Here is a 22,493-nt window from a genome sequence, read left to right on the forward strand (position 1 = left end):
TCGCTTAATTTGACTACTTTTTGCGATGGTGGTTCTCTGATTTCCTGAAAATCAAAGAAACAAACCTCTGTTTCCCTCTATTCAACAGAAGTTAAGTATCGATCTATGCGTCGGGTCGTTGCTGAATTAACCTGACTTAATCACCTTCTTGTTGATTTGGGTTCTCCGCCGGACCTTCCAATTCCGGTTCATTCAAATAGCCAAGCAGATATTCACATAGCTCGAAATCCGATTTTTCATGAGAGAACCAAACATGTGGAGCTTGATTGCCACTTTGTCCGACAACAATTTCTTGCCGGTCTCATTTCTTTATCATACATTCCGGCTCCTTCTCAACTAACCGATCTTTTTACCAAACCTCTCTCCGGGCCCTCGCATCACACCATTATTAGCAAGTTGGGCCTCTCTACAATCCCCTCCAACTTGAAAGGGGGTGTTGAAAATGGTGTTTCTCAAGAAATTATGTCACTTGAAAGAGTGAAGGACATGACAGAAACAATTCAAAATGGCACAAATAATTTGCCTCCAAAATCAAATTATTTGGACACATGTGAGTTAAGTAGGAAACAAAGAATATCTTGGCCATCTAATTAAATTTCCTTACAGTTGTATATATAGGATTAGAAATAGTACAATTACGTTAGGTTGTTATTTTCCTAAGCAATAGCCTTTAGACACCTGTATAGGAAAATATTCTTTTTGTTTTATCTTTTGTAATCCTAAACTTGCATAGATAGAGGAGCAGTGAAGGCAATAAGATCATCAGAAAATTTCCCAATTTCGTCTTTCAATTATTTTACAGTTCAAGAATTTTTTTTCTGTCTTTCTTTATGTTCATCAAGGGTATCTTTAAAATTAGGATAAACAGATTATTTTCATCTACTATATTATTGCTAAATTACATTTAATTTGTTGATATATTTCTGTTTGTCTTCTCATTAATTATTACTATTATCATTATCAACTCAATTTATGTGTTTTTTAAATCACTTTACGAATTCAAAAGTACCTTTTTAGGGTAAACAGTTTGACGCCCATGATGGATCTAAGGGCATCTGTAGTATTATTTGATTCTAATTATATTTTGGTAACAAATCTCGTCTTTGGGAAGCTGAAAAGTTAAAAAGAAAATTGACTAAATGGCTAACACCAGTAATCCTTAGCAAATAAATGTCAACATCAATCCACTCTTGAACAATATCACAAATCATGAAGTTCTGAAATGTATCACTTTGTCCGCACTAAAGTTTGAAAAGAAATTGATAAATCTCTCATAGGGAAATGACATATTTAAGTTTTAAAGAAGATTGATAAATCCGTTGTAGAAAAATGAGATATTTAAAGTAGTTTTTTCAGTTACTTTTCAAGGTAGGTGTAACCTTATTACAAAATAGATAATTAAAAGAAAATAACATAACTCGTAGTATAACCTTCATCATATATATAAGCATCTTTAGTGCACATGCTCATTCTTTTAACCAGGTCCCAAATATAATTTGATTGTATATTAATTGCATCCTCCGTCGTGGCTAGATTCATAACAATACGCTTGATGAATGTTTGTCGAAAATAACACACAATATTATCATATGCATATCGCATTTGATATTCCATTAAGAAAGTTAAACAAACCTACTATCATTTTTTTCCTAAATTGATGATGCACCTTTTGATAAAAAAATTCGAGCTTGATTCCTAGAAATGATAAAATTTTCAATTCAGGATTGTGAATATTCATTGATTGAATCAGTAGAATTTGAATACTGAATTCTTGAAGCAAAGAAAGAACTCATCCAAGAATATATTAATATTGGAAAATGTGACAGTTTACTTTCAATCCTCTAGTAATCCCTAGCAACTAGTTTAGAGATTCCCAAGTTGACCCCTTTACTACGACGGTAATGCTAAATGGCCAGAAAATTTGGCCAGAAAATTTGGCCAGAATTTGGCCAGAAATTTAAAAAAACTATAATATCTTTTTTATTTTAAAATAAACTGATCTTTTTCCATTTTTTAGTTAAAAAGTATTAAAATTAAAAGGGTAAAAATGTTTTAAAAGGTAAAATAACATAGGTAAAATACCATTCTGGCCAAATTCTGGTCAAGGATTTTTCCTTACAATATATACAACACAAGGCAAGAGTCTTGCCACAAGAAGAAAAAAAAAGTTTCCTCCTAAGATTAGACATTCTTGTAGTTTGCTTTTTCAAAAAAGAAACTATTTTTAAGTAGTTGGGGGAAATTTAATCCATTGGGGCTAGATTTATTTATTTATTCAAGATATTTTAATTAGTGATCAAACATAAGCATGATGTGCATTATGACCACCAAGAGGATGGTGAAGTACTGGACAGGTTGCACCATCCTTAACCAGAGGTTTTGAATTTGAGTTCTAAGTATGAAAAATTTCTTAGTAGAAAGCATTTCCCTCTTAATAAGGCCTTATGCAACACAAATCTAAAATAGTCAGATTCTAATGCGATTATCGAACCCTGGATGAAGAAAACAAAGTGTGCATTATGAAATCGAGCTAACTAGATTTTCTTTCATTAGGTCATAATAGGTTCTATTTATAGTTGTACATTTTGATTGGTGAAAGGGAGAGGAAGAGATTCCCCAAGTGGACTCATTAAAAACTAATGAAACTTTAACACCAGTAATTAAAACCTAAACCTTAATTTTAATTAATTAGCATAAGACTAATTTTTAGTATAAAATCATCTTGATTCTCAAGAATCTTTACTATTCACACCATGTGTCACTCTTAATTATATTCTGTTTTATTTGTTTTTGCTTCTATTTTGTTTGAACTTGAGATGATGGGGATGGATTAACTTTTAATTTCCTAGAGGCTGAGGAGGCTAAGATTTTAATATTGAGTCATAATTACTAAAATTTATTAATCACTATACTAGATGTGGACGGATTATGTAGAATGAAATTTATTAATCATGCAACATGAATTAAAAAATTTACCAGATTATATCCAATTTAATGAATTGATATATATGTGGCCAACTGGCCCAACATTTCTGCAACTCAATTTATTTTCCATCTCTATTTGTTCCTCCATTTCAAACAAGTATTATAAAATTATAAAACTATGTATAATTAGTAGTACCTTACATTTGGGATGCCGTGCTATATATACACTACAGAAGGTGAATTCTTCGAATATGTTTTTGCATTTAACAATTCATATAAATATGATGACATTTGACTATTAGGGGTGTACATAGGTCGGTTTGGTTTGGTTTTTCATTAAAAAAAAACTTAAATCAATTATGTCGGTTTATTAAATCTAAAAACCAAATCAAACCACATAAAGTCGGTTTTTTCGATTTCAGCTTTAGTCGATTCTTTCTGTTTTTTTTCGGTTTTTTACAACTATACAGTATTTAAAAAAGAGATCAAATATATTTCCACTTACTTGTAGGGGTGTGCAAAAACCGAACCGACCGATAAACCGAACCGATAAAAGTGTTATTGGTTTATTGTTATTGGGTTATTGGGTTAACAATTTTTTAATGGTTTTATTAAAAAAAATTATTGGGTTATCGGTTCGGCATTGGTTTTTAATAGTGGGTTATTGGGTAAACCGATAACCCATTAAAACTAGTAATTTACTACTTTTACTTGTACATAAATATTATATATTAATCTTAATACCTTAGTAGTTACTATCGTTATCCTTTAGCCTTCAATTCTGTCACACCCCAAAACCAGATGTGATGGCACGTGCCCAAACCCCACCGGACACGTCAGCCTAACACCCAAAAACCCGACGATACAGAATTTATAAAACAAGAATAAGATAGAAAGATAAGCGGAAGTCTTTAAATAAACTCAATATAACCCCAGAATTGGTTGTCACATGTACAAACCTCTAATACAGAATCTGAATAAAATATACAAGTCTCATAGTAAAGTTCTAGAATAGAACAGAACAGTAAATATAGATAACTTGAGGGCACGTCTAGAATGAACCGTTACCTCTCAAGTAAGTCTGGAAGCTATAATCTGAAGATGAGTAATAAGCCGGATCTGATAGAGTTGTCAACCTACACAACTGTGTAGAAACAAGGGTGAGTACCAAAAGCAACAGGTACTCGCAAGTAACACTAAACTAAGCTAAACTAGCAGCTACAAACAACTCATTTCAATCCCAACCGAACCACCGAAACTTCATTCTAACAGCGAACCAACAACCTATACTACACAATTCATAATCAACAGATATATCCAACAGTGTCTCAACATCAACCTCATATCCTCATGTAAGAGCAAATAGATCATATATCACATGAAGAGGGGCAAATAGGAAAAATCCACACACCACAGACAAAGATGAAGTCAAATGCGATGCAAATGCAATAATGATGTCATGTAGTCGTGATGCATGTCTGTCCTAAGATACACATCTGTTGACGTAATCAGACCGCGCTGAATACTCAAATCAGAACCCATGGGGGCCACACATGGACCATGTATCACCGCCGGAACCAGATCCCATCGGCATCCAAATCGCTAGCCGGAGCTAGTCCATCTCATATATCTCTAGCCGGAGCTAGTCTCAACTGTGTCTCATATCCATCCATCCTCATATCAGTGTCTCAGAACTCATGCAACAGATAGTTCACACATGGGATGAATAATGAATATGCACATGTCATCAATCACAATCATATCACGATCACATCATAGTATTACACATCATCTGTCTCAATCACAACCATATCACGATCACATCATAGTATTACACATCATCTGTCTCAATCACAACCATATCACGACCACATCATAGTATTACACATCGTCTGTCTCAATCACAACCATATCACGACCACATCATAGTATTACACATCATCTGTCTCAGCATCATTGTCTGTATCAATCATAGCCTACTCATGATTTTCTATCCCCTCAATATCAGTTATCACATTACTTATTCAACAAATTCAAGTCACATATAACACATTTAGCTCGTTTTATTCCCCATCTTTCAATTACAACAATTTCAATCAACAAATAAAGCTCATCCTCAATCCCCATTACTCCCCAACACAATTAGGAAAGTAGTCATGTGTAGTCTAAGAGTTTAACAAAGTTTAGAAGTCACTTTCCTCAAAACACTTCAACTAGTAACTCAAATTTGAGTTTTACCCTTCCGAGCACGCTCCAAATCACCACAATCTATTCATAAATGGAATCTTACAATCAATACGAATCTAACAACAACAATATCGTGAAATTTGGAGAAAAGGGTAAAATGGTCAAAAAAATCTCGTTCCGGAAAATATTCTCGAAATTTGGAAATTTTTAGTGAAAAATGTTCCCCAAGAAATTTAGAATCCAATAGTGAAAACCGTTTCGAAAAAGGAGTTGAAATGAGTTCACAAACTCAAATTTTCTATTAAATTCGGATTAGGCAAAAACCCCCAAATTTTACAGTTGAGATCTCAAATTTTGATGTTAAAATCCATAAATAATTGATGGAAATCAAAGATATAAGTTGGAAATAACTTACCCAATGAATTCCTTGCGAAAACCCACTTGAAATCACCTATTTTCGAGCTCTCAAAGTCTAAAAATGGAGAAATGGGTATTTTTCAAGTTGGGGGAAAATGGCTACTGTTTTTTTACTTAAAAAGGACTGCTATTGCAGCTGAAACACAACAATAATACCAAAGTTTAAGTCCCCGTTGGACCCTCGGAATTCATTCAGAATCTCGTGCACACAAACTAAATATGTACCCCCACTAAATTCGACGTTCCGGACTCAATGGAACAGTCAGAATTTGAATTCGAGGACTCCTTGACCCGAAATTCAATAAGATGCCAAGAAACTAGTTTAACGCCAAAAAAATTCAAAACTCAAACGGAGCGTCTAAAAATTCAACCAAGACTCATTCTAGACTTAGAATCGCCTCCCGAAACCAATGGTACTCTCGGAATTTCAATCTGAGCCTCGGAACCTCATATGTTGACCAAAGTCAACTCTTTATCAAAATTTCACAACTTTAGCAACTTAGGACCTCAATTCTTCGTTTCAACTCCAAATTCGACTCCGTAACTTCACACAGACCCGTTTCGACATTCTAGAACTGCCGGAATCGACGGAAATCCGATCCGAGTCCCGAAACTCCAAATGACTCGACAAAGCAATTTTTTAACCAACTTTAACTCATAAAAACTCAACTTTTTACCAACTTTTCCTCAAACCAACTTTACAACCACAAAACATGGGACTCGGGGCAACTACCGAAAGGGCAAAATAGTCATTTCCACGAAAAATTACCAAAATGACCTTTCGGGTCATTACAAATTCACACTTCACAATGGCTTTGAGTTCACAATTTCACATTATAAAAAACGTTAAAATCTAAAGTAAGAACCATATTCCTCTTAATTTCTCTTTGTGTTACGCTTGTATAGTTCTTTTCATCTTTGTTATTATTGTTTCTATTTTATGAGCATTTGTAAAGTTACATTATTGTGTTTTCGCATCAAATTTATTAGAAAAGTCATATATTTGTTTTATAAATATTTTCTTATTGGTTAAACCGAAAACCAAACCGTTAAGGACCAAAACCGATAAAAAAATATCTTATTGGTTTGGTTATTGGTTTAACATATTTAAAAACTGAAAACCGATAAACCGAACCGAACCGACCGATGCACACCCCTACTTACTTGTGTTATAAACTAAACTTCAAAAATGTTAAATGAATAGAAATTTTCGCAAAGACGGTAAAATTCACATGATTACAATTATTTTTTTTGAAATATCAACGTTCATTATGTTAAATTAATAAGATTAAAGGCGACAGGCAAACTGAATACAAAACAAAATATTTACAAAGAAAATTGTTAACTTCGAATTTGAAAAACTATAACAATATAATTGTAACTTCGGATCTTAATACAAATTACAAATTTTACATGTCAAAATTTGAAATAAAATATATAAACATTGAAAACTATAAACTAACTAAAAATATATTAACAAAGTAGATTATAAATAATATTTTTTATCTATAAATAAAATAAAATTATATATATATATATATATATATATATATATATATTATGTCGGTTTAGTTTGGGTTCGATTTGACTTTTTTTCTTTTAATATCAAATCAAACCAAGAGTGGTCGGGTTTTTTTTCAACCGCCAAACCAATCAAACCAAGCCACAAATCGGTTTTTTTTCGATTTGATTTGATTTGTCGGTTTGGTTTGACTTTAGGATTTGACTTGTACACCCCTATTTACTATTACTTTGTTCATTATCGTGTGTCTATTTGTTTAATTTTATGTAAGACTCATTAGCTACTAGTTCAACTTTTTGAAAATTGAAGGACATTGGTGCTAACTGAAATCAAATTAAAAGGCACATTTATATATTTTAGTCTATAAATCACATATTAAAATTTGCTTTAGATCTCAAATTTGAATTAACTTAATAAATTATTGGTTCCTTCACCAGTAATACCGTGTTGTATATAATTGGATGTTATTAGGGGAAGCTCATATCTTAAGTGTGGGGGACTACTTGTGTTTTTATAAGAATAAACATAACTATCTTAACGAGTTCTTCATCCATCACCATGTAATATACAAAGGAATATCGTTATCCTCTCTGTTTCAATTAATATGATATTAATTTTTTTTATTGATTTAAATAATCATTTTTCTATACTTAAAAATTATTTTTTTTCTTTTTATTTTTAGTAAAATAATTTATTATCACACAAACATCTAAAAATTATTTTGGATTACAAAAAAAAATGTTAATCTTTTTTGTGTCAAATTAAATAATGTATACTCCCTTTGTTTGACTTAGTTTGATTTGACATAGAGTTTAAGAAAATAAATAAAAAATTCAATCTTGTGATCTTAAATTAAAGTCATGTCAAATATATCAAAATACTCTTTAATCTTATAGCCTTAAACATGTCATATGAAAAGATGAAACTATAATATTACGAAAAAATATTCTTTTTTGAAACATACTAAAAAAATATACATCATTTTTTTAAAAACAGAGTGTATATATTAATGTTCCTTCGACTGAGGAAGAACCTTGAGATTTGAGCTCAATAGAAAATACAAAATAGGATAAGATAAGTGGATTGACAGATATTAGTTTTCTTGTAGTTATAAAAAGGATAACAACTCCTTGTTCTCTTAAATTTATAGGTAAATTCTAATTTAATTCTTGTAATATTTAATTTTTAATTACTTGAAATATTCATAAACAGGAAAATTTTAGCTAGTTTAACTTCTAATTATGTGCCCCCACTTCAATTTTGCAAATTATCTTTCGTACCATTTTTTATATATCTCTAGCGTACTCAGATACATGTATGTCGGATACTTGAAGATCAAATTAGGTGTAATTTGCATAAGATGCATTGTATACAAGCGTGATCTGCATGTATATGGGATACACTGACTCTCTCGCTCGTCTCTCTCCTCTCTAGCTGGCTCACCTATCTCCCTCTCTAGCTCACTTCTATCCCTATATGTATCTGTTTTCAGAATGTATCTGATATCAAAGATACTTGTGACTGTCTCGCTTGTCTCTCTCCCTCTCTCAGGCTCTCTCCATATGTATATGTATTTCAGAATGTATTTGATAACAAAAATACATGTATCTAGTGTCAAAAAATTTATTGACACATTCATCTGTATATTCATGTATAGAGAGGGTGAGGGGGACAGAGCAGAACGAGAGGGGAACGAGAGGTGTCTTGGAAAGGTTATAAAGTGCTTTTAGGCATCCATTTTTAGATTAAAAATAAGTTAAAAATAGGATGTCATCTACTACTTGTGATTTATAAGTTACTTTTTATAAATTCATTGAAACAGGCTCAGCACTTTCCTAATAATATGGCTAAGGAAATAATGAATGTCAGTTCTCAAATGCTAATAAATAATTCTTTTACAAAACAGAGATTCGATTATATTCACATTGCACGATTTCGTAATTATTAAGAAGGTCAATGGATATTGAAATTCTTGATGGCAATAGGATGATGCGATGCACAATTATGTTCTAAAAAAACATTTGGAACTAACACAAATTATCAATATAATAATTATTTGACTTCAAAAGCATCAAAAGGGACTAATTAATTCACCATTAAGAGAAAATGAGGAGGAACTTTTAAATCTAACTATAGTCAAGTCGCTCTATAACAATCATCTTTTATAAGAAAAAATTATTACAATAATCATGTTATACTATATTATATGTTATTTATAGTAATATTCACTATAATAATAAGAAATATTATCGAAATAAATGACATTGCTATAAGATATTTAATTATATTGGTATATAAAATTTTAATCCGATTGATTTTGATCCAACAATAACAATAATATATTAATGTAATTATATAAATAAAATTAATAAAAATAAAATGTATACAAATCTTATATTTATCTTTATAAGATAGAGAAGTTATTTCATATAAACACTCAGCTAAAAAGAAGTGCAATCAAAGTATTAGGATTGAAAGGAAACTAATTATGACAAAATAGTAAGACGACAAAGCAAATTAAATGAAGCAACAAATTGTACAAACTGAAGAGAAAAGATACCATGTGAATACTAAGTAGGCGTTTGGCCATGTGATATCATATCACGATATGGTGTCGTGAGATGGAATCAGCGTTTGGACATGCGATTTTACGCTGATTCCATCTCATGATTCCATATCATGAGAGATGATACCATATTCTCCAAAAACCATGATATGAAATCACCATGTGATTCCATATCATGATTTGAGATATTTTAATACAATAATTGATCCATGAGTTTATATTTTGTTAAAACAACCCCACATTTATATCTATTAACCATTTGTTTCATATGTAAATAAAATTTATAATCACATCATTACTTTTTAAAATTTATTATTCTCACCAATATAAAATTTATTATCACTTTAAATTTGGTGAATATAAATGATAAAGTAGAAATTCATTTGGTGAATATAAATGGGAACGAAGGGAGTAATACTTTTTTGATTTTTCATAATAAAAAAAACGTCTTAATCTTATGACTAAACATAATATTGATAAAAGACAATTTTCATTGACGGTGCCGCACTTCCTTAATCTTAGTATTTGCAAAATGTTCGTTCACATGACTGAAGGATATCAAGTCCAATTGATTGATGACTTGGGAAAATTTGATCAATTAGTTATTAATATTTAGTCAAGTGGACTAGTTATAATTTTTTTGATTAAATTTTATTAGAAGTGTTTTTGACTCAAACTTGTGGTAACTTTTTAAAATTTCGTTATTCAATAATATTTAACTATTGATTTTTCTTGTAAATAGTTAGAAGTTAGTGATGTTTGTTAATTTTTATCTTAGTGCATTTAACTTCTAAGTTAATATTTACTCACTAATGTATGTTTTTTTTCTACTTTATAGGTTATTTGTAAGAGTAGTTGAGAGATATGAGCATATCAAGTACAATTTATGTTCAATTTTTTTAATTAAATTAAAGTTAGATGAAACAATTATTTAACTGAAGAACAAATAACTTTGTAATAATTTATTATGCGATTTTATAATTTTTGTTTATTTGATAAGATTGAATAAACAATTGGGGCTATTTTAATAGTTTTACAACTTATGAGATTTTTATGTTTATGAGAAAATATACAACACAAAAATTCTATATCGCATGTCCAAACAAACCTTCAATTTCATCTCATGATTCCATATCATGATACCATATCATGATTCCATATCGCATGGCCAAACGGGCCCTTACATTTTTAAAGTTATTTTTCCCAAGTCATACTAATTTTTTAAAAGTTAAACTATAAATTTATATAAAATATAGAGTAATAGTTTTACTAGTTAACAGTTAACACCTTGCCATTTAGGTGTTAGCCACCTCGTCCAGTTCTTATTAGGGGAAGTTTGTATCTGATGTGGGGCCTACTCACATTTTTTAATTATCCATTGATAACAACATAACAACCTCACTAAGTACTTAGCATGTACTGTCACTGTACTAAACTCATAAAATGTGTTCCCTCTTATTGGTTGCTTAATTAAACTATATACTACTAGTAGCATTAATATAAACAATTATTTCAATTGAGGTTGTGGTGGATCAGTGGAATGTGGATAAGTACATCTCCTCGGGTTCAAAGTCTTCTCAAATATGAAGTCATTTTTGTTAAGAAGCGTTTTATCCTTAACGTAGAACTTTCTAAGAGTGTTAGTCAAACTCCAATGCAGATATATAGAACATCAGGTGAATTTTTTTAAAAAAAATGATTATTTCATGAAATCGCTCATTTGTCAAATTTATAATTGGTAAGATTTCTTTAGAAAATGGTATGAATCATATATTTGAACAATGTATTAATAAAAATAAAATAAATGAATTCTTCTTAATTTCCTAAAATAGTAATTATTAAACAAAATTTATGATAAAATTGACAAATAAAAAGTTGTTCTACTAGTCAACCTAGATTAAATTTTTGTTTCTTTAATTTTGCAATACATCTTGTGTGTCTAGATGGGGTGCACATTTGTTGCATCAAATAAATTCAAAATTGTGTTTGCAAATTCATCATTAATCTACTTATATTTTGGTCCATAATTCATCATCTAATTAATTTCCTTAATTTAGATTAAATTTTTCCTACCTAAGTGACAGGCCCTTTACTTTCTCACAATCAAATTAATGCATTATTACTCCTTTAAAAATATGAGTACAGATATGCTTTAAGTCAGCTATTTATGAAATATGATTTTATTATATGTTTTTTAAGTCAGCTATATATTTAAAAATATAAGAATAAATGTGTTTTTAGTCAGCTTATATATAGTTCGTGTTTGGCATGAAATTAAACGGCTCACTTCCTAGCTAATCAATCATTGCATGTTTATAATTTCTTTAATTAATGGATCAAGGTTTTTTTTGTCTAAATGCCTGTTCAGAATTTTAGTCACGTAATTAACAAATTAAATCAGGTAATTAGGACCTAATTACTGTTATTATTGCTAATTGATAAGTGGATTTGAATTTGGTATAGGTCAACCCAAGGGGAACAATTACAGCTATATATGCAATATTTAGTGTTAGATCACTCTCTTATCTGATCAAGAACATATATAATATAAATTAATACGTTAATTAAACAGCAATTATTATGAATATTTAAAATTAACAAATTAAAATAGTCAAAAATAAACAAAGATATATTCTTTAGATTCATGAATCCAAGCAAAGAGGTCTAATTTTTTCTTAATAATATTTGTTAGTGGACGTACGAAAGAGGAATATATATTTTTTGTTATATTTTTTCATCTGAAATTAACAGCAAAGCATATCGAGGAATCTTAAATTTGGGCGGTGGGTCTCATCACCTTGACACTCCGATTCATTTTATACGGCTCATATTAATTTGATTTTATCTTTATAAAAGTATTTATTGGAAATTTATTATACTAAATTAACTTTGTTAAATATGTTTTGAAAACTTAAACTTGGTTTTTATGTTCATTTTTACTTGTTCAGTATTAAGTTGACATATCTTTAAAAATAATAAATAGAATGATAATTTTACTCTATCAAATTTTGATTCTAACAAATTTAATGATTTGAAAATGACTATAGTTTATATAAGGGAAAATTTAAAACAAATGATAAATTATCTCTTAAATTTTTAAATTAGATAAGTATTTTAGATAATTATTTAATGATAGGAAAGTATTGAAAGAAAATACAGTAATACTTTTTCCTTCATTTACTAAAGTAAACGAGTAAAAAGAAAATTATTTTTCGTATAAAACTAAGTAAAATAAAACGGAGGGCCTTATAATATAATCTTCAAATTTGAAATGCAAAGCTCAATTAATTGTCCTGCAAATTACGAGGTATATGGACCTAATTTTTATTATATATTTTTAAAAAAAAAGGTATTGTCGAGTTTATATGGTTTTATTGGCATAAATGGTACTCCTTCACACTTAATTGTCATTTTTCAACTAAAAACTAGTTATCTTTTTTAAATATCAGGATAATTTATTTATTTTATAATTTTACCACTATCATTATTTGTTTTTGAAAGTAAATTAATCACTTGCCATTAAATAAATATTTTTCGAAAGCTCTTGGTCAAATTTGAATTTACTAAGCAAGAGCTACTTTGACCTATGCAATATTTGTCTTTCATATATTGATGGAGAGGTGAAGAGGTCAAAAATCCCTTCTAATTACTTCAACCATTCCAATGAATCAATAAAAATTCAAGATAGAATTAAAAAAAAATCATCTACATGACTGTCAACTATTTATTTTTGAAAGTGTAAATAAGTTCGTTAAAAAAGTATTTTAAGGAGTTATAAATTAGTAAAATTATCTTTTTTATGTATGATTTCTTAAGGGGTATGTAAAGAGGAAAAAAGACAACTAATATGAAACAGATGGATTAATCGATTTACCCCCAAAATTACCCATATTTTTAATGACTATCTCTAGTTTTAAGAAAAGTCTGAAAAGAATAAAAAGTGTAATATTAATAAATTGTTCCTTAATTTAATATCTTTAATTAATTTTTTGAAGAGGTGTCTTACATCTCAAAAAAAAAATAAAAAATCTGGACACAAGAAGTAATATTTTCTTAAATAAAAGATGAATATAATAGATAATTTGAAACGAAAAGAATATAAATAAAAATATGATAATTTAATTGAAAAAGGAAAAACAAAATAAAAGTAGAGAACTCCTGGAAACTCTTTAACCTTCATGTGTTTGACCTTATCCATTTACGTTGCTGTTGGGAAACATCAAACCTTAATAATAATTGATGAACTAATTGTGTTTTTCAATTATGAGATTTGCTCTTTTTCCTATTTTTAAAATTAAAATTATTTTTGTTTTAGACATTTTGTTGGACATATTAGAACAAATTCACATGATATGCTTCCTGCAATAATAGCAGCATTGTTAATTCCTCATATATATATCCTATGAATGAGGACAGTAAAGTGTCGATACATTCTTCAATCTTGAAATTATATACTACCTCCGTCCACTTTTAATTTTTTAATTTCTTGAAATTTATCGAAGTTGATATCCTAATAGATGGGGCATATTATATAATGTGATAGTCGTGAACGATAATGAGAACATGAAAGGAGTACATGTGATATTTTATGTGTATTTCACATACAAAAAAGACAAAGAAATATAAAGTTATATATAACAATACAAAAAGTTCACATAATACCAACTTTTTTGAATTAATCACATCGTTGAAATAATAAATTTGAGATTTTCTAAATCAATTATAACAATACGTGTTGTGGGCTTGGAACATGACTAGTGTCAAAAGTTTGAAGATTATCATGTGGTGGAGTTAACATTAATTTCCGTGATCCTCCTCTGATTAACAAATTAATTACAACGTTGGGTGAAAAGTCAAAAACTTAAATAAATTACTCATGTTATAAGTTTCAATAACCATTTTATTTAAATATTATAATTCTCAGGGGTGAGATCGTGCTAAAAAAATAATAAAAAGTAATGCTAATTATCTTAGAACCCCTCCCCACAACCCCATCGTCACCTTCTCTTCATTTAACGGTCTTTTTCATGTACAGTGATAATTATAATAATATATGTCTTTAATGATTTTTAGGAAAGTTTATCCGTAATATATTGACTAGGATAATCTGATTAGGTAAAAATTTCTTATAATAATAATAATAATGTATCTTAACTATTCTATATAAGAACGTGTCGATATTTTAGTGGACGAAAAATAATTATAAGATTATTTAAAATAAATCAGAAAATACTATTTAAATTATAGTAAAAAATCATACCTCCAATGATAATACTTGAATCTTGAATCTAATTCAACGAATCAGCCAATTATCTCTTTGTCATCCAAATATATAGAGTATCTTAAAAAGCATTATTCCTTCTATTTTTAAAATTAATATCACTTTAACTTATTTTATGCCTAATAAAAATTGAATATTATTAAGAAAAAATTGTATGAGTGACTATAAATTATTTTAGTAAGATAAAATAAATATTTAAAAATTTGTTATTAAATACAAAAAGAAAAATGAAAAAAGACATAAGAAGTATATTTTGTTTTTTAGCTAAAGCGATAATTATTTTGAGACCGAGAAACTTCATATTAGTATAAAGATTGTTATCCATACCACCAATACAAGTTACAAATTTTATAAATCTAGGATATCATAAGTCAATATAACCAAATATTTCCCATTTTTCCATACAAAATACTGTGAGTTATCCCATTTCAAGTTTCCAACAGATGGTTCTACCCTAGAATCTCGTGCCATTATCATTTATTTATTTTATTTTTAAATAGAAGTTCAATAAATGAGAGTATTATTTAATTTGGAAATTTTCGTTTTTATTGAGTAGTTCTAACCCAATACTCAAAGGGATAACACGAAACAATAATAATAATTGATTAAATTATACTTTATACTGATACGATAAATGACAACTTCAAGGTCAATTAATGAAAGAAATCACCTGTCCTAAATGGAGAGAGTATCATTTTTCTTTTCATCTCTTTCGATATTCATTTTGAATCTTAAATTACAATATAATTAAATTCATATGTAAGGCAAGAGAAAACACATACTTCCTCCATTCCCTTTTTACTTGTTATATTGTATTTTAAAAAAAATTAATTTGAGTAACTTTTAAAGTTAAATTAGATTATATTAATTTAATATTTTAAAATAAAAATTTAGATATTAAAAAATTAAATAAAAAGAATTATAAGTTATAATTTTTTCATATCAATATGATGAAAAAAATATATTATAAAATATTAATCAAAATTCATATTGTTTGACTTTAAAAAAAAAAAGAAAAAATAGTATGTATTATAAGGACAGAAATTGTCTAAGTCAGAATTGTAACTTTATGAGCTCGAAATTTTATAGAACGATTTCAAATGCTCCCAACACTTTGAGAACCGTTGAAAAGAATATTTCTTAGAGCAAAAAAATAATATTGTTAGTAAAATATTTTAGTCATGTGACGATAACAATGACCAAAACAGCTGGTGAACCTATTTTTTAAATTTGGTAATTAATATTTAACAAGTTTTGTCACTATATATATATAAAAGATGAAGTGGTCAGAGAAGAAAGTGTAGAGTTTGATGAAATGAAGAGAAGAAGAGATATGGAAGTAGAGTCAACAGAAATAACAATTGGTATTGAAGAACTATCTATGATGAAGCTCATCAAAGTCAAATTAATTAAACATGATCAACAACAAACTGCTGCTAATCTTGTTGCTAATCATGATATTGATAAAGATTATAATTATCATATTCCTACTATGCCTTTTCTCTCTATCTCCAATTTAGTCCTTCAAGTTCTTGGTTAGTACTATAATATTCTTCTTTTTTTTTTTTTTTAATTCTAATGATTCTTGGATAATTATTGTGGATTTGGTTTGTTATTAATTGTTGTTTTGTTGTGAAACGATTATATGATTTGAAGATAAGATAGGGCCGACAATGGCTGTGTTGAGACAAGACATATTTCAAAATATCCAGGTAAGTACAATCATACATACTTTCTTCGTCTCAATTTATCCGTCATATTTTTTTTATTTTGATTTATCTCAATCTCAATTTTAATTTTGATATCACAAATTTAAAATTATGAAATTTATTATGTTATATATATTTTTAATTTAATATAATAAAATTTTTAAAAAATTTATATTCAACAAACTAAAACACTTAAATTGAAACGAAAACGAAGAGAGTAATACTTTTGTAAAAGAAGACTTTTTGAGCATGCAAACCAATGATATGATCGAGTTAAGTTTTTCACATAGTTATCACTTATCCTAATAATTATTATTCCAAAAATCATCTTTTCTTCTTGATTTTAACTTTTTTTTAATAAAAGGCAAAATAGTCTGAAAAATACTTTAATTTTGGTCGAAATTGATGTTAAGAGACCAAATTTTATGGAGGACTTTTTACCCCTGCACTATTTAATAATATATTTTAAAAATATATATTGTTCAATATTGTTACAGCAATTTCGATTAAAATATCTCTTATAATATTAATAGAGTGATTTATAATGTTTGTTGTATGGAGTAATTTTTATTTTTTTTGTACTATGTGGATAAAGTTGTAAGGTATTTTCATATGGTATGTGTAAAACACACGATTTGGATTTTAATTCTGGGCCCCCAACGTACATTATTACTGGTCATGAAGCCTGATGCTGCCAAAATTTCTTCATCTTGACTTTTTATGGATAAATTGATGTTTTAAGTACTACTACACTTTGACTATTTTAGTTTCGTAAATACTTTTCCACTAATATAAATATCGAATAATAGCTTTTAACTTACTAAAGTTTAAACACGTATAGGAACAATAATAGTCACATAGTAGTGTTTTTTAGTTTCTTTATGAGAAATTAAAATTCTAAAGCTCTTATGATTTTTATCCACTTTATTCGATCGTTACATTATATTACATTACACCATTACGTGCATAATTTTGCCCTTCTTTGTTTGTTTCTAATACGTCATTGTACATATTAATTTTAGTTTCTTGTTTTTAACATTTACTTATATAGTTTATTTTTGTATATCAAATGTATAGAAATTGGAAAAGGTGCATGATTCAGACCCTGCTCTCTACTCAAATATGGTTGAGATATTAAAGAAAGAGATAATTAGTGAAGGCAACGGAACAAAGTGTTCTAAAACTTGTTGCAAAGCTCTTCTTTGGCTCACCAGGTAAATTAACACTTTGCATATTTTCACTTTCTTTATATATTTTTTTGCTTTGGGTAGGACCCATTCGAGGCAGCGTTTTTCTATCAAAAATTATTTCATATTTAGGGCTCGAATATGAAACATCTGATTAAGGAAAGAACAACCTCATCCACTACGTACACCACATCTTTCGGTGGTCACTTTCTTTCTATTCACCAAGTATTTAGAGAAGCTTCTTATAATTAAGGAGAACTAATAAAATTTAATCAATTATTATAGACACTAAACATAAATGGATGTAGAAAATTAGTAAAAAACAACTTATAAAGTATTATGTTTTGAACCTATAAATCTTAGATAATGAAATCAGTTGTACGTATACAAGCTTAAACATAATTTGAACTCATCAAATTTAAAATTCTTGATCCGTCTTTCTGATTTATATTTACGTGAGTGTGTGTATTTCTAAAAATTAGGATGGAATACTAGTGTTAGTTCATGAGTTTACTTTAAAGAGCGTAAATAATATGCACTACCCGTGTATATAACTTTTACTTCATCATATCATCAGTACCTGTTATGATAAGTAACATGTTTTATTTCAGATATCCTTTGAATGACTCGATAATGTAAAAAAAATGTTTATATTGACGATGTAAAAATTGGTTTGAAGTTAGTATTTTAGAATATTGGATATATACTTGCAGATCCTTGGATTTCACCTTAGCATTGTTACAACTACTGGCGGATGATTTAGAGAGGAACATGGTGCAAGCTGTTCAAGAATCTTACACTAACACCCTTAAGCCATGGCATGGATGGATCTCTTCAGCTGCCTTCAAGGTCATTTTCTTCTTTTTTTTCTATATTCAATTTTTACTATTCACATGAATTATGAGTATAGGGAAAGTCACGAATATGTGTATAGTTCGGCCAACTAGTTTACCAACATGGTTAAAATATACATTGATAGTGTATACATTGTGAATAGATATGTATATACACAACGTATACATACTGTACATATTTTATAAACTAGTTGGCCGAACTATTTAGGATCGTAACTATCCCAAAAATATACACTACTTATGTATAAAATATGTGTATTATATGTGTGTGTTTATATATACACACACATTAGTATACTCAAAAAAAGTTCAGGCTATTATTTTGATGGCCGCTATTTAGTGTAAAAATATGTTATTAAGTTATTTTATGTGAAAATTAAACAAAAAATTATTCTGCAGGTAGCACTAAAGCTAGTGCCAGAGAGCAAGGGGTTAATCACAATTCTGAAGGGCAAAGATAAAAATAACGATGATTTTAAGAAGGAATTGCGTACCTTCATTTCACTATTGACACCTTTGTTAAAAGAAATTCATGACGTTTTGGTAAGATCGATCTCAATATAATTTATTTTATAATTATATTTAACTCTACACTAATAATGTTCCAATAATAATTATTTTCTTTTTAATTCTGCTAATTGTTTATTTAACCTTTATTTTGTAGGGTGCATATGATCTTGATAGGTTAAAATCTACTTGAAGATGAAAATGTGACAAGCTAGCTGTAAATATAACTTTTTTTAAAAAGTTTTCTAACCATTATCCTTTTTTTGCTTGTTATGTAAAATATACATCCCAAGTTCAGTTATGTGAACGTACACTTCATTTGGTACATATCTACGTACTTGTAAGCACCAAAATGGGATGTGTACCTCTTATTCTAATTCGCGATTATAAGATTAGATTGTGTGGTTTGATGTAAACACCAGGTACTAATGCACCCGGTGTTTGCATCAAACGATTTAATATAAGACGTGTCTTGCATATATAAACTTTTTTACTGCTTAGTTATAGAATTGATGTAACTATTTGTGCTTATGAACCTTTTAATTAATTATCTAAACAATGTCAAGAAACTACTATTTTCTTCGTTTCAATTTGTTAGTCTGTTTTTTACTTGACACGAAATTTAAGAAAGTAAAAATGACTTTTGAATGTTGTGGTTTCAAACTAAAGATATATAGAATATACCAAAATGTCATTTACACTAAGATTTCAAACGTGTCATGTGAAAAGTTGGTGCGAAGAATATTTGAAATGACTTTTGAACCATCACACGAATTTCGACCCAAATACCGTAAGAACAGAATGGAAGGGCAAAAAAGGATTCTATGCGCAGACGTGAAAGCTCTATCAATAGAAAGATTCTAGCTTCTTTTTTTTTTTAGAGAGGAATGATTCCCTCGTCTGAGAATTGCCAATTAAAGAGTTCTCTAAACAAGAAAAATGTATTCTTTTTTAAAACGGATTATTTTAGGGAAAGTTAGAAAAACAAATTGAAACAGAGGGAGTAAGAGTAACTAGTTACTGCCTTTCTACTCAAGACACTTCTTTTACATTTTCAAACATACCATGCTTGTCTATTCCTAAATTACCTAAAGAAGATGCAGTAGGAGGATCATGAAGTGCAACCAGTGCTGCTACAAGCCCAGCATTGCTTGCTATACTTGGCTCTGTGAACCATGGTTTACTTCTTTTGTCCGAAAAGATGTCATCCATATTTGGTCCTGCAACCATTGCTCCCAATATGGTATTTGGATTCTCCCTTATTGAATTGAGCCATTGACTCCCTTCTGAACAATCACGTCATTCACCATCCCAAGGGATCGATGCAGCTCGATGATGAACTTGAAAAGGATAGGTGTTACTATACAATTTGCTAAGAAAAGAAGATGTTGCAGCATATTGGAGTAATGCTGCATCAGTACTTGGCTTTAAAAAGATTAGTCCACCTGAAAATGCATCAGTTTTTTTAATATCTTAAGTTATGAATAGCAAAAAATATGAACATTGAGACATCACTTGCTGTTTTGCTGTACTTTTTATCAGAAGTATACGAACACATGAGCAAATCAATATTGTTCGTTGATGATATAAACGAAGACTCATATGGATAACCAAGATCCCGAAAGTACCTAATCCTTGTTAGCAGTATCTATATAACAGTAGTAAGTTTCAGTCTTAAGATGAAATGCATACAACAAAAACATAATTTCTCATCAAGTTTTCGCGCCAAGTTACCGATATAGCAGTAATTTTGTTGTTCCAATCGAAAACGCCTTCATCAGAAGCTATCTGTTCCTTTACAGCTGAGGCAAAGTTTTCTGTTGCATACTTGAGGTAAGTTTTGTTACCTGTAGCAAAAAACAACCAAAGTCCACCCAAACCAATTCATCTTTATAACTAGTTGAGTTATAAAATTGCCTAGCATGTCCTCCACACTCATCATTCATCGTGTACTTTCCTTTCTTCGCTGTTCTATTTGCAAGAATGAACAATTCCGCTGAAATGTCCTTATCTTCTTTCAATACTAATGATGCAGCTGGCAATGCTGCTACCATTTCCCCTGCTAAGTCTGAAGCAGTACTAATGTCACAAACCGAAACAAGCCTTGGGTAATTCATATCTTCTAGCCTTTGCCAACAAGTTAGATCATTCTCAGCATTTGAATTATTCCCTCCAACCTGAAATGAGAAATCAACAAAAGATTGAAACTTTTATCCGAAAATATTAGAGATAATGGTCCAAAACACAACTGAACTATCATTTTTCGCGAGTTTCACACTCCAACTATCAGCGATTCCCTTTTCTTACCTGAACTATTACCATCTATGTACTAAAATAAGCCTAGTTGAATATACGGTGACAATTAAGGTAGGAAAAGGGAACAACTGATTTGGCCTAGTCAGCTTCGCGGTGTGTTTTAATACACATATGGGTGATAAATCAGATAGGAAAAGAGAACAATTGACAGTTGAGATGTGAAACTCATGAAAAAGTGATAGTTCATGTATGTTTTCGATGATTAACTCAAAATAGTCTTGAATTCAGATTCTTGATTAGTACCTGAGAGTAGATTCTTGCTGAAGAATTATTTGGAGGAACAAAGAGTTTAAGCAAATATAAACTACCCCATTTGATTATATCTTTAACATGATCAATTTCTCCAACGTCTTCATACTTCTCATTGTTAAATTAGGTCTTAGGCCTAACTCACACCCCAAAAGCTAGCTCAAAGGGAGGAGGATTGCCCAAGCCTTATAAGGAGTCCACCCATCTCATTAACCACCGATGTGGGACTTTTGTCATTCTTTAACACCCCACCTCACGCCCAGTGCTTAGCATCTGTGCGTGGGCAATTTTGATTTTTGGGGGCCCCAACATCTGGTGAGACGGGCCCTGCTCTGATACCATGTTAAATTAGGTCTTAGGCCTAACTCACACCTCAAAAACTAGCTCAAAGGGAGGAGGATTGCCCAAGCTAGGTGGTGAAAAATGTTTAAGACGCCTAGCTAGGACATCAAATGATAATGCTGAACTCCTCCAAGTCCCTTTGTCAATAGGTCTGCCTCCTGCTCATTTGTTGAAACATACTCTGGATGTATTAACCCTTGCTGAACCTTTTCCCTTATGAAATGACAGTCTATTTCTATGTGCTTTGTCCTCTCATGAAACACAGGATTGCTTGCTATCTGCATTGCTGTTTTGCTATCTGTAAGTAGTCGAACTGGTGTAGTTATCTCCACTCCCAAAAACTTAAACAACCCCAGCAGCCAAATTAATTCTGATACTGTCAGTGCCATGCTCATGTATTCTGACTCAGTTGAGCTCCTTGCCACAGTGTT

General features: G+C 29.6%; 2 protein-coding genes across 2 annotated transcripts in view; one reads left to right on the forward strand and one right to left on the reverse strand.

Annotated features, from left to right (window-relative positions):
• The window catches only part of LOC125833865 (pathogen-related protein-like), a 95,838-nt gene that overhangs the window by 62,348 nt on the left and 10,997 nt on the right, over nt 1-22,493 (reverse strand). The window lies entirely within an intron of this gene.
• Nucleotides 16,157-19,359, forward strand: LOC125834161 (glycolipid transfer protein 3-like). Its single transcript, XM_049513359.1, has 6 exons — nt 16,157-16,433; nt 16,555-16,610; nt 17,685-17,821; nt 18,508-18,643; nt 19,048-19,191; nt 19,313-19,359. Exons 1-6 carry the CDS (start codon nt 16,214-16,216, stop codon nt 19,346-19,348), a joined length of 729 nt encoding a protein of 242 aa, XP_049369316.1. The 5' UTR covers nt 16,157-16,213; the 3' UTR covers nt 19,349-19,359.

The sequence above is a fragment of the Solanum verrucosum genome, unplaced genomic scaffold (assembly GCF_900185275.1).
Source record: "Solanum verrucosum unplaced genomic scaffold, falcon-dt-bn FXZP01000108.1, whole genome shotgun sequence".
NCBI classification, from domain to species: domain Eukaryota; kingdom Viridiplantae; phylum Streptophyta; class Magnoliopsida; order Solanales; family Solanaceae; genus Solanum; species Solanum verrucosum.